The sequence below is a fragment of the Corvus moneduloides genome, chromosome 15, assembly GCF_009650955.1.
Source record: "Corvus moneduloides isolate bCorMon1 chromosome 15, bCorMon1.pri, whole genome shotgun sequence".
In the NCBI taxonomy this organism is placed as follows: Eukaryota; Metazoa; Chordata; class Aves; order Passeriformes; family Corvidae; genus Corvus; species Corvus moneduloides.
Window position 1 is genome coordinate 3,443,282 of NC_045490.1, and position 12,335 is coordinate 3,455,616.

The 12,335-nt window shown below is 67.5% G+C and overlaps 1 protein-coding gene across 2 annotated transcripts; it reads right to left on the minus strand.

Annotated features, from left to right (window-relative positions):
* Positions 1–36: 36 nt before the first annotated feature.
* On the minus strand, positions 37–11,220 carry DBN1 (drebrin 1). Of its 2 annotated transcripts, XM_032124745.1 has the most exons (15): positions 11,035–11,220; positions 6,840–6,895; positions 6,627–6,739; positions 6,368–6,442; positions 6,145–6,291; positions 5,906–5,983; positions 5,660–5,811; positions 5,453–5,516; positions 5,269–5,328; positions 4,996–5,110; positions 3,721–3,858; positions 2,629–2,760; positions 1,031–1,602; positions 851–953; positions 37–767 (listed from the first exon to the last, which is right to left on the minus strand). In XM_032124745.1, exons 1-15 carry the CDS (start codon positions 11,118–11,120, stop codon positions 697–699), a joined length of 1,962 nt encoding a protein of 653 aa, XP_031980636.1. In that variant the 5' UTR covers positions 11,121–11,220; the 3' UTR covers positions 37–696. The 2 variants fall into 2 exon arrangements, with proteins under 2 accessions (XP_031980636.1, XP_031980637.1); XM_032124746.1 differs by lacking the exon at positions 3,721–3,858 and having other exon boundaries at positions 11,035–11,219.
* Positions 11,221–12,335: the final 1,115 nt, after the last annotated feature.

Sequence of the window (12,335 nt, forward strand, 5' to 3'; positions counted from 1 at the left end):
TCCCAGCCCTCCCTGCCGCCCCAGCAGGCTGCAGCCCCCGTGGGAGACGCTTTATTTATTAACAGACATGAGCACACCGCCGGTACAGAACTTGTGCTTTCCAAAAAGTTTCCGGGGGGAATGGGGGGAGAGGGGCCAAGCAGGGGCCAAGCAGGGGAGGACGGGGCTCCCAGCAAAGGAGTGGGGAAGGGGTAAAAGCCCCCACACCAGCTCCCTGCCGGGGTTTGGGGGGGGACGCCGCTGGCCGCAGCCTCGCCTCGGTTGGGTCACTTTATTGCCATATTCATTTATTATTATTATTATTTCCTTTTTTTCTCTTTTTTTTGAACTCGTGCAAAGTACTGGGGGGGCTCCCGGGGGGTGGCACGAAGAGAACGAGGACCCTGTCCTACAGCCGGGCAGGGGATGCGAGCGTGTGTCGTCCCCCCCAAATGGGGCGCTGGGGTATCGGGGGGGGGGCTGCTAAGGGAGGGCTGGGGGGCTGACACGGCTCCTACCGACAACTTAAAAAAGAGGAGGAGAAGGGGGGGCTGTAAAAGGTGCCCCGGGGCGGGGTTGCAGCGGGGCGGCCGCCACCTGGAGGCCTCATCCTGCGGGGCCCCAGAGGGGTGAGGGGGGGCCCGGCCCCCAGCTGCAGCCCCCTTGTGCGCCGCGCCGGCCGGGGCGGGCTGCCTGTGCCGGCAGCGGGGCCTGGGCTTACAGGGCCCCCCCAAAGCTCTCCTCCTCCTCGGGCAGAGGGTCTGCGTCCCAGCACGTGATGTCGATCTCTGGAGGACAGGGAGAGGGGTCAGGATGGCTTTGGGGTGCCCCAGAGAGGGACAGACTCCCCCTCCTCACTGTCCTCACTCACCTGGGGGCTTGTTGTAGAAGACGGGCTGGGGGGCTTTGGCCGACAGCTCCTCGGCGGGGGGCACCTCCTCCTCCTGGGACTGGCTGAAGTAGCCCTCGCTGGCCTGGGGGGTGGGGGCACGTTGTCAGGACCCCCCCAGCCACCCATCACCCCCTGACCTCTCCCCACAGTGATGCTCACCTGCTCCCCACGACCCGGTGTCCCATCCTTGGGGGCCATCTCCCCATTAGTGATGGGGGGCGTCTCTCGGCCTGGGGTGTCTTCCTCAGGCGTGTGCTGGCAGCCCAGATCCTGGGACTGGGGTTCCCCCTCACCAGCTGCCTCCTCCTCCTCCTCATCCTCCTGCTCCGCGTCGCAGAAGGTGGCGGGGGGCTCAGGCAGCTCGTCCAGGCTCAGCAGGGCCCCCTCCTCGGGCAGCACAGCCGGAGGGGTCTCGGGGACAGGGGCAGCAGGCAGGGGCCAGGCAGCTGGGGGAGTCACCCCGTCGCTCTGCCACAGGTCGATGAGGCTCTCGGGTCTGGGGGCTTCCCCAGCTTGGGGCTCATCAGCCACGGGTGGCAGGGAGGCCTCGGTGGGCTCCAGGGTCACCAGGTCCCCCAGGTCCCCCAGAGCATCACCCCCCGCTGTCCACTGTGGCCTGGGGCTGGGCTCGTCCCCGGGGGGCTCGATGGCCTTGTCCTCGGGCCCTGGGAAGGGCCAGTGCTGCTCGGGCGTGGCTGGCCCGGGCTCCTGCGCGCTGGGGCTGGGGGACTCTGCAAGGAGGGGACAGCAATCAGTGGGGACAGACACCCTCGTCCAGGGCTGGGGGTCACCCGGGGACCGGGATGCAGCTCAGGGGAATTTGGAGTCCTTTGGAGTGGGCACAGTATGGGGGATGCTGCAGGGATGGGTGGGGGTGGCTGGGCAGGGAGGGGATTGTGGCATGCACTGGGGAGTGAGGGGACACGGGGAGGGGCAAGGTGATCCCCTGGGGAGTGGCTGGGAGGCAGAAAGGGCTGTGGAGGGAACGGGAAAGATGCCCTGAGAAGATGCAGAAGGGAAAGCTGGAATGCACCAGAGGATGCCAAGGGGCCAGTGGGGACACAGCAGGGACACATGGTGACAGCAGCAGAGCTGGCTGGGGTGCCCTGGGGATGCAGTGGGGCAGAGGGAATGCACAGAGCGATACAGCAGCCCTGGAAAGGACATACGGCAGGACGGTGCAGATAGGGCAGCATCCCACTGGGGGAGCCAGCAGAGACAGCAGGGCTGCACTGGGGGATGCAGCAGGGATGGCCAGCACGTACGGAGCGGGGGGAATGCACTGGAGATGGGGGGATGCATGGCGTTGGGTGCAGCACAGACAGCAGGGATGCACTGGCGTTAGAAAATGCACTGGAGGTGGTAGGGATGCAGCAATGCCAGCGGGGCTGCACTGGGGGATGCAGCAGAGACGGCGGGGATGCAGCGGCACGGAGCAGCAGGTACGGCGGGGATGTGCTGGGGGACACAGCAGAGATCGTAGGGAGGTGCCAAGGGATGCAGACGGGACAGCATGGATGCACTGAGCCATGCAAGGGCAGCTGGGGGGCTGCAGCAGAGCCCAGGGGGCTGCAGCAGGGATGCGCTGTGGGACACAGCAGAGACGGGGGGTATGCCAAGGGATGCGGACGGGACAGCACGGATGCACTGAGCCATGCAAGCGCAGCTGGCGGGGCTACAGCAGAGTCGAGGGGGCTGCAGTGGGGATGCACCCGGCAGCCCCAGGCAGGGGGAGGCAGCTCCAGCCCTGCGCCCACCTTTGGGCGTTGCCGGCGTCTGGTCAGCGGGCGCGCGGGTGCCCGGTTCGCCCAGCGGCGTGGCGGCCGGGCTAGACTCGCAGGGACTGCAGCCCGCTGCCGAGGCCTTGCGGAAGGCGTCCGACTGGCTGCCTGCAGACAAGGGAGATGGGGACGCGTGGGGGGGCTGCCCACATTGAGGGGGGGAACCAGCACCCCAGAGCTGCTCCTGCCCCACTCCCACCCAGCCGTGAGCTGCCAAGTGCGCATCACTGTGTACCCGCCACCACGTCGTCCCCTCCTGGGTGGTGGGGCGGAGGTGCAGCAACCACCATGTCCCCTCCAGGTGTCCCCACCGCCCCCACGAGTCTCAGCCCCCACATGTGCCAGGCACGGGGACAGGCAGTCCCATACCTGCTGTGGTGCACACTGGCTCTGCCCACGCATCACTTAGCTGTGCCCTGGCACAGCCTTTGTGGGCACAGCTCTGTGCCCTGTCACCTGTGCCTGTGAGGGCACAGCCCTACAAGGCCCCTGGAACCACCTGGCCCATTGGCACAGCCCCACATGATCTTGGGCACAGCCTTTTCCACACTGCCTGATGCTGCCCCATGGGCACAGACCTGCATGGTCCAGGGCAGAGATGTCCCTTTCCCTTCTGCCCCATCGGCACGTGGTCCTGGGCACAGCCATTTCCACACTGCCCAGCCCTGCCCCATGGGCACATCCAGGGCACAGCTGTCCTATCCACTGCTGCCCCATGGGCAGAGCCTGCCCTGTGCCCACTCTACCCCATGGGCACAGTCTATTCCATCCCAGCGTGGACCATCACCTCCCCAGGCACAGCTCTGCCCTGTCCCCATCTGACCCATGGGCACAGCCTGCCCGATGCCCCCTCCCCAAGGGCACAGGGACCAGCATGGGGCCAGCCCCAGCAGGGGCATGGTCCCCGCCTGGGTGCCCATGCCCGTCCCCTCAGGGTGCCTGTCCCCCTCGGGGTGCCCGCGCTGCCTCCGCTGCCGGTCCGGTGTGCCGTGGGGCCGGGTGGGCTGTGGGGCAGCTGCCCGCGGCTCGACCCCGGAGCTGCGCGCCCGGGAGCTCCCAGCTACCTACATGGGAAGAAAGAGGAGAGATTTGGAGTGCGGTGGCAGGAGATATAGGGGAAGGGGGTCCGTGGGGGGGAGGAGGAGGAGGAGGAGGAAGAAGGCGGCCCACTGTCAGCTGTCTTTATGAAAGGACAGTGCAGACGACCTGTGAGAGAAAGACAGACAGACGGACGGACGGACGGAGAGAGAGAGAGAGCAAAGAGATGGGTCAGTCCCTGCTCAGCGCAGTCGTGGCGGGGCTGGAGCACCAGGGCACCGGGATGGGAGCACAGCAGGGTGGAAGGCAGCATGGCGGGAGAATGGCAGGACAAGAGGATGGAAAGGCAGCAGGACAGAAGGATGTGAGGCAGCACTTGCCTGGCCAGGTGGGGAGAGAGGCCAGGACATGGCTGTGGAACCAACTATCTGCTCAGCCACAGCACAGCCCCACAGCGTGAATCCACGGCACAACCCACGGCATGGCCAGAACACACAGCCCACAGCACGACCCACGGCACAACCCCATAGCTCTGCCCCGAGGCACAGCACCACGGCACAGCCCCACAGCACGTCCCCACGGCACAGCCCATGGCACGACCCATGGCACACCACACACGAACACACATCACAGGCTCCCTCCCAGCACAGCCCCACGGCACAGCCCCATGGCACAGCACCATGACACGGCCCCATGGCTGGAGGCACCCACAAGGACAGACAGCCCTTCCCAAGATCCACAAAAAGAGTCCCAGCACTGGACCCCAGACTGTGGGGCAGCCCAGCTTCTCCATGCGGCACTCCTTGCCAGCTGGCAGCACGCTAAGAGCCCCACATCTGCCCTACTCTCTCCTGCCCCTTTTAGCTGTCACCATGGGATGCGTTCCCAAGCCACCCCTGGACTTCCACTGCTGCACACCGACCATGCTGCCAACCTGGCTGCACATACAGTGCCATGACGGGTGAGCGGACAACACCCAGCAGGGAGCAGGATGAGTCCCATTTTGCTGAAGACACCCCAATATCCAGCCCCTGAGACGCTGCCCCAGCTGCAGGGCCACATGAGGTGCGGTGGCAGTGGCGGCGATGGTGGCGGTGATGGTGGCACAGCAGAGCAGGAGGTCCCCTGCCATCCTCATACCCTTGGCACCCAGAACCACAGCGCCAGTGATGGCAGAGGGGACACCCCCTCCCCACATTGCATCCCTGGTCTTTCCATATCCCACTGTGACCTGTTGAGCTGTGACACTGCACTCACCTGTGCCCTGGCCTCTCAGTGCCCACCCGTGTGCCCACAGCCCCTCACCTGTCCTGTGGCTGCCTGGTGAGACAGCATCGCTGCTGCCTGATGCCACCCGCTCCTGCTGCTTGAAGAAGTCCCGGGGGTTGTCAGGCCGCTGAGCGATGATGGCAGCAGCCTCCTGTGGGGATGGGGGAGGCTGAGCCCCACCGCCCCAGTGGCGTGGGACTGTGGGACCACCCTCCATGCATCCCACAGCAGCTGCATTCCCATCTAAATGTGGGCACTGCTGGATGGGGAGTGAGGACCAGCACTGGGCACGGCCATCACCACACTCACCTCCACCTCCGACTCCGATTTCCTGAACTGCTGCCTGTCGTCCTCCTCTTGCTGGTCCCCCTGGGAAGAGAGACAGCATCACCTCCCAGCCCCAGGCACCCAGCTGGGGAAAGCCCTTCCCTGGGGGTAATGCCAGTGGCAGCCCTGACTCCGATCCTGGCCCCAGTCCTGCCACGGCACTTACAAAGATGGACTGCTCCTTCAAGCGCTGCCGGGCCTCCTCCGCCTCCATGCTCTGCTGCTTCCTCCTGTGACGGGGGAACAGGAGAGGCGCTGGGCATCGGATCCTGCCAGTCCCTGCCCCAACCCCACCCTGCCATGTGCCCACCCAGCCCCTCACACCACGTGTGCAGCTATCCCGTACCCACATCCCACCCGACCCCAGCCGTGCCTGTGCTCCTCGATCTGCTCCTCGCGCTCCCGGTAGCGCCGCTCCCGCTCCTCCTGCTCCAGCCGCTCCTGCTCCATCCGCTCTTGCTCGAACCGCAGCCGGGCATCCAGGGCCTTTTTCCGCTCTTCCTCCTTACGCAATTCCTCCTCTTTCTGGTGGGGGGGATGAATGAGGGGCTGCCCATCAGCTGGCCAGCGGCTCACCCCGCTTTCTGGGGACTACTGGCTGCCCCCGCTCATATCCCACCTTTGCCTGTTCCCAGAACTGCTCCCGGTTGAGCCGCTTCATCTCCACGGTGGCATCGGTTTTCTGGTAAGTGGTGCCCTGGGACGGAGGAGAGGCAGGGGGGATGGAGGGGCTGGGATCAGCGAGGGGGGGTAACAGTAAGCAGCACACGGGGTGAGGGGCTGCGGCAGGCAGGAGCCCCGGGTGGGAGGAACGCCCCAGTCCCGCCACCATCGCCATCGCTGCCATGGGGACATTACCACGGGCTCGGCATTCTCGTCCTCGCGCAGCCGCAGGCGGTGCAGCACTGGGCTGGAGACACGGGCCAGACCATTGGAGAGTCGCTGCCCGATGGCCCCTGGGTCAATGTCCTCCACGCTGCTGGCATTGACGATGACATCGACACCCTGGGGGGTGCAAGCAGCCATCAGGGTTCAGGATCAGTGCCCTGGCAATATGTTCCTCCTCCCCAGCGTCACCCACCTGGAAGAACTCGGCAATCTTGGCTACGTGGCTGGCACAGGCGCATTTGCGGGCATCCGGCACATCCTCACCCACCTGTGGCGGCCGGGGAGGGACTGAGCTGAGAGGGGCAGCAGGGTGACCTCCACCCCACCGACCACAATGGGGCAGCAGGACTGTGGGGCACCCACACCCCCCTGGCCACTGCCAGCTCCCTCACACCCATCCATATCCCCATGGGCATGGCACAGGCCCCCTCAGCATGGCCCCCCACACTCACCCAGTTGACGAGGACATATTTGGGGAGCACAGCCTGGGGGTCCTTGACGCTGCAGAAGCCATACATCACCTTCTGAATCTCAAAGTGGCCAGAGAGCTCCAGCAAACCTCCACCTGGCACAGCACCGTCAGCCCACGTCCACCCAGCACCAGGAACGGGTGACAGGGAAAACACCGGCACAGCCAAGCTGGCGGAGGGGACAGAGGACCTTACCTCCCGACGCTGCCAGCTTCAGGTCATCAGAGCCATCCTCGTATGTGTAGAGGGCCCTGGGGAGACAGCATGGGTGAGCCAAAGTCAGGAGGAGTGTGAGGCAGCCCCCCCACCTCCCCATCCTGCTTACAGTGAGGTCAGGGCATGTCCAAGGGTCCAGCTTGGTGTCCCCAAACTAGCACACAGCCACCCAAACCCCTTGTCTATCAACAGCACCAAGGGCCAGGCTGCCAGGCAAGGCAGACAGGATGTGGGGCAGGGCCTATTCCCCAGCCCTTGGTGGCAGCTATGGGGAGGGGTCCCAAGTCTGGGGACAGAACAGTCACTTGGTACAGGGACCCACTGACTGCTGTGCTGCAAGCCACCGCAGTCTCACAGCGACTTGCTCACCCATCCCTGTCCCCTCACAACCCTGCCAGCTACTGACCAGGTCTGGGGACAACCCTGTGCCCCAGTGAGGACCCGGGTCCACTCACGTGCCCGGCTGCGTGAGCCACCAGCCCAGCAGGCACCAGGCTGGGGGAGGATGCCGGAGCACCAGCAGCAGCAAATCAATGAGCCGCCAGAATGTGATGGGGCCGTCATGGAGACTGTTCCTTGGAAACCATTCCCAGCTGATGGGAAACCCCCTGTCGCTCCCACCGTGCCCTGGCCAGCCCCTCTGGGGGCTCCGCGGGGACCCCCACCAGCCAGCACCTCCCCAGAGGCACACAGCCAGCGATGGAGAGGGGACCACGCATGCCAAATTGGTCCAGGGCGGGTGGGCGAAGGGATGGATGTCGCTAGGCAACCAGCATCCTCCTTCACCATGGCAACCCCCCCATCCCAGCTGGGATGCAGCTCGCCCCGATGACGAGGTGATTAGTGGAGGGGAGCGGGGGAGGCAGGCAGGCAGCAGGGACCTGCGGGGCCTGGCAGGCACCCAAACCTGCCCGCCACCGTCACGCGCTGCACCCGGAAAGCCGGGGCCGCCCGTGCTGGATCCCCCACATCCCTGCACCGCCGCGGGTGGGCGGCTCTGCCGATCAGCATTCGGCTGGTGGTGCCCGCACGGCGCTTCTCAGAGCCCCAAAATCCCCGCTCTGCCAGGCAGAGCCGTCCTTGCTCAAGGCTGCAGCTTCAATCCCCAGCCCGGGGAACAGGAACTGAAGGTCCCTATGGGCAGAGCCATCCCCAAAACAGGGCCATGGCTGGAGCTAAAAAGCAGGGGGAAGGCAGGCAGGTGCCTAAGAGGGAGAGAGCCTCCCTCTGCCTCCAGCCCCCACCGCCCCCCAAGCCCCTGGCAGGGAGCCGCAGATAATTGCACCAACAAGATTGACTTTAATCCACACATCCCGATCCCGCTAATCGGCCGCCCCAGCCGGCGCCAGCTTCCAGGCCTGGAACAGCTGCAAAGTGCCGTCTGAGATGCCTGTGATGGGGAAGGGTGGCAAATGCAGCCCCTGATCCCCCAGGAATGGGGGAGGACGGCAGCAGTTTGGGGGAGCCCAGGGCCGCGGGTTGGAAGCTGGCAGGGTGGGATGCAGCTGGCAGCAGACAGGAGAAAAGAAGTAGGGCAGAGCCACAGCATCACTGCCTGGGGAGCCCTGTGGATGCTGGGGGCACCCACTGCCTGCTTTTCTTCCTCAGAACCCTGCCGTGCTGGGTGGTATCTGGGCACAAGGCTGCTGCCTGCACCCAGGGTTGCTCCCAGGGCAGATGAGGCTTGCTGTGGACACAGCTCAGCAGCACAGCCTGATTCCACGCCAGGATGGAGGTTTCCAGTCCAGGGGACAAGGGGGCCATGCTGGGGCCAGTAGCATCCCCAGGGGTGCCCCCAGGGACCCACAGCCCAACAGCATCACCACGACCCCCAGCAGTGGGGAGCAGCTGTGTCACAGCGGGTTCTGTCAGCATCATGCATTGCTTACCCCCCTTCCATGGGCTTTAATCCCTCCACCAGCACATACAGCCCTTTCGCACCCCTAGGCTCCAGGTATGTGGGTCACCCGTGGGTGGAGGTGCCTCTGCAGCCCGGGGGGCCTCCCTGCAGCCGAGGGGCTCCACTGAGGATCCCTCAGCACCTCACCAAAGAGACCGCAGCCCCGCTGCTCTCGCATGGCCCCACTGCTCACCGGAGCAGGCAGAGCAGCATCCCTGGGTGCCAGAACGGGGCTCCCGCAGCAGCCCACCCCCCATGCCATGGCCAGGGAGGGGTCACATTGCCCCAGCCTCCCGCCCTAGCCCCGGCACATGTGTTTCCAATGTGGCTGGGAGCTCCAGGGAGTCGGCGTGCTCAGAAAGCAGCACCAAATTCCTTTCCGATCGAGTAATGGGCCCCAGCAGCCTTCGCGGGGCCGGGCAGGGGGAGGGGATGCTCGGACCCTCCAGGACCGGGCTGGAGCAGGGGGAATCCCAGACTGAACAGAGGGATCCCGGCCGGGCAAGAGCGTGGCATTCCCCAGTACCGGCCCAGGACCAGGCTCTGGCACAATGTCCTCCCAGGCAGCTCCCTGGCTCAGCCAGGCTGGGCCCTCCTCCCCGTGGGACTGTCCCCATCACCTCGCCCGCTGCAGCCCCACCAGCATCACCCCTCAATCCCGCAGCCCGGCAGCGGGCCCTGCAGAGGGGATGCTGCTCCCACAGCACTGAGTGCCAGGCACCCTGGTGACAAAGGGATGGAGTGGCTGGGGACGATAGAGCAAGCTCAGCCCCACGGATGGGGATGGCAGGGGATCACTGCCTGGCCGGGATCCGCGTTGGAGGTGTGTGTGGTGGGGGGAGCCGCCACCGGCACTCGCCTTCCCGGGAACCGATTCTGCTGCTCTCAGCAGCTTTGGCAGGGACGGCTCCTTTGCAGCGGATGCCGGGAAGCGAGATGTACCCAGGGCTGACAGCTGCCGCCTGGCCGGCAACACACACGGCGCTTGCCCACAGCGCCCTTGGGCTGACAGCGGGACTGCGGGGCCCCCCGGAGACCCCTGGGGGCTGGCGGGGACCTGGACCTGCCCAGGCCCGCACAGCACAGTCCTGAGAGCAGGGACCTGGTTAGAGATCGGCGTCTGCCTGGCTGTGCAGTCCAGATGGGAGGTGGGAGCCCCCGGATGGGTGGTGGGTGTACCCCGGAGGGGTGGTGGGTGCCCCTGGCTGGTGGGCACACAGTAGCCTCCACCTCCGCCCCCCACCAAAAGCATCATGCACAGCTTGCACCCAGCACCCCACACTGTCCAGCGCCCCGGCTCTGCCCAGCGAGATGCACCCCAGCGTGCCGGCAGCATTCCCACCCCGCACGCCACAGGCATCCTGGGGGGCAAGGAGGGGATCCCGAGGCAGATGGCCCCAGCCAGTCTCCTGGCACCCGGGTGGGGTGGGAGATGCGGGTGGGCTGGCGGTGGGTGATGCTCCCTGCAGCGGGCCTGGATCCAGCTGGCCCCGAGAGCGGGGTGCGGGCACGGCGAGCAGCCGGGGTCCCACTGGAGAGAGCCACTCCCCGACTCAGCAGCAATTCCAGCCCGGAGGGGCAATCCCGGGCCGACGCACCACGACCCCCCAGCGATACCCGGGGATGTGGCAGCCCAGGAGCCTGGGGAAAGCCGAGGGTAGCGGGACCAGCGGGGGATGCTCGGTGCCTCCGCGGCCTCAGGCCTCGCTCCGCCGGGCAGCGGGACCGCCCGCTGCCGGGATACCGGTGGGGCCGGTCGGGAGCGGGACCGGTCGGGAGCGGGGCCGGGCTGGGGGCGCCCCGATCCCCTCCCCATCCCCCGTCTCCCGGGCGCCCCTGCCCGCGGCTCCTGCTCCAAACAATGGCGAGGAACCGGTGCCGGGCCCAGCACCGGGGAGCCCCACGGGGCCCTCCCCGCCGTGCGCGAATCCCCCTTTCCCCGCTCTCGCCGCCCGGCAGGGGGTCGGGCCGGGCCGTGCCGGGGACTCCCGGGGCCGACGGGTCCCGGCGCTCGCACGTGCCGGCCCGGCGCAGACAAAGCGGGGACCGCGCCCCGGCCCGGTGCGGCGGCGGCGGGCAGGTGCGGGCACCGGGGGCGGCGAGCCGGGCACACCCCCCGCCGCCCCGCCCGCCTTTGTGTGCCGGGGCTCCCGGGGACGGCGGGGGGCGCAGCGCGGGGCGCGGCCGGTGTTACCGGGCGGCTCCGTGCACAAAGGGCGGCGGCGGCGGCGGCGGGGACAAAGGGGCGGCGGCGGCGGCGGCGGGCGCGCTCACCAGTCGGTGGGGCTGTCCTCGCCGATCACGTCCTGGTAGGAGGCGAGCAGCTCCAGGCGGTGCGCCGCGAAGCCGACGCCAGCCATGGCGGGGCCGGGATGCTGCCGGGGGACCGGAGGGACCGGCCGCCTGCCCGCCTCCGAGACACTGCCGCAGCGGCCGGGCGGAGGGGCGAGCGGCGGGGAGGCTCCGCCCGCCGCCGCGCCCGGTCCTAGCGCCGCGAACGGCGGCCCCCCTCCCCTCCCCTCCGCCCCCCCCGCCTGGCCCCCGCCCCCGCCGCGCCCCCGGGGCGCCCCCAGGGCACCCCGCCGGCCGCGCTCCCGGCCCCGAGCTGGGACCCCGGGGGTGCGGGCAGCATCGCCCCCGCCCCGGGCTGCCCCCGCACACCGCTCGCCCCCGGGATCCCGCAGCCTCGGCTCTGCTCTGCCCCCGCGACACAGCGCCCCGGGCCATCCCCCGCTCCAGGGACACTGAACCCCAGCTCAGCTCCTCCTGGGAACCTGCACCCCGGGTGATTTCGCATCCCGGGCTCTCCTCCGCCCTGGGGACCCCGTATCCTGTGCTGCCCCTCCTGGGAACCTGCACTCTGGAGACCTCTCGTGCTGGGTGGTCCTCTCCATCCCCAGACTCTCCGCTGCCGCACGTCCTCAACACCCAGGGGACGTGGCACACCGGGCTTCCTGTGCCCTCAGCTGCCCTACACCGAGCCCCCGTGCCCGAGGTTTCCTCTCCAAGGACACGGCACCGTAGGCTCTGCCCTGCACACCCAGCCATGCTCTCGCTGCTGCACAAGGGGTCAGTGGACACAACCTTTTTGGGAGCCCTTTTGTTGCCTGTCTGCCCCTCCATCCCCACCGCTCCCAAGCCCCCGGTCCCCTCAGAACCCTGCCAGGCTGTGTTCGGCAGCACCTTTTCCAGGAGGTTTTGCCTCTGTGTGAACCCACAGTTGCTTTTGTACTGACCCGCGCAGGGCTCTGCAGGGACTCCCAGCCGGGTCCTTATGCTCCTGCCAGGGCAGGCAGCGATTCCCCGTCCCCGGGACTGCCCCCAGCCTGGACCAGCACCGCGGAGGAGGGGTCTCTGTGCCAGAGCAGCAGTGGGGAGCGCACAGGGCCTGATCCCTGCAGGTTGGGGATGTTGCTGGAGTGACCCGTCTCAAGCCCTTCAGAGCAGCCCATGGATGACCCCAGAGCGACATGGGACAGAGTGCCGCGGGCCCTGGCTGTGCCGCCCGCTCCCCCCACGCCCTCCTTGCACCAGCATTTCCGAGCGAGACCAGAGCCGGAGCCGCCCTAAGAGGC

Bases quoted from the DNA above. Each gene is read 5' to 3' on its own strand.
- DBN1 (XM_032124745.1), bottom strand. From the start codon at position 11,120: ATGGCTGGCGTCGGCTTCGCGGCGCACCGCCTGGAGCTGCTCGCCTCC. The intron at 5,984-6,144 runs GTAATGTCCCCA...CCTCCGTCCCAG, and splicing joins ACGAGAATGCCGAGCCCGTG to GGCACCACTTACCAGAAAAC. The intron at 5,329-5,452 runs GTAAGTGCCGTG...CTCTCTTCCCAG, and splicing joins TGAAGGAGCAGTCCATCTTT to GGGGACCAGCAAGAGGAGGA.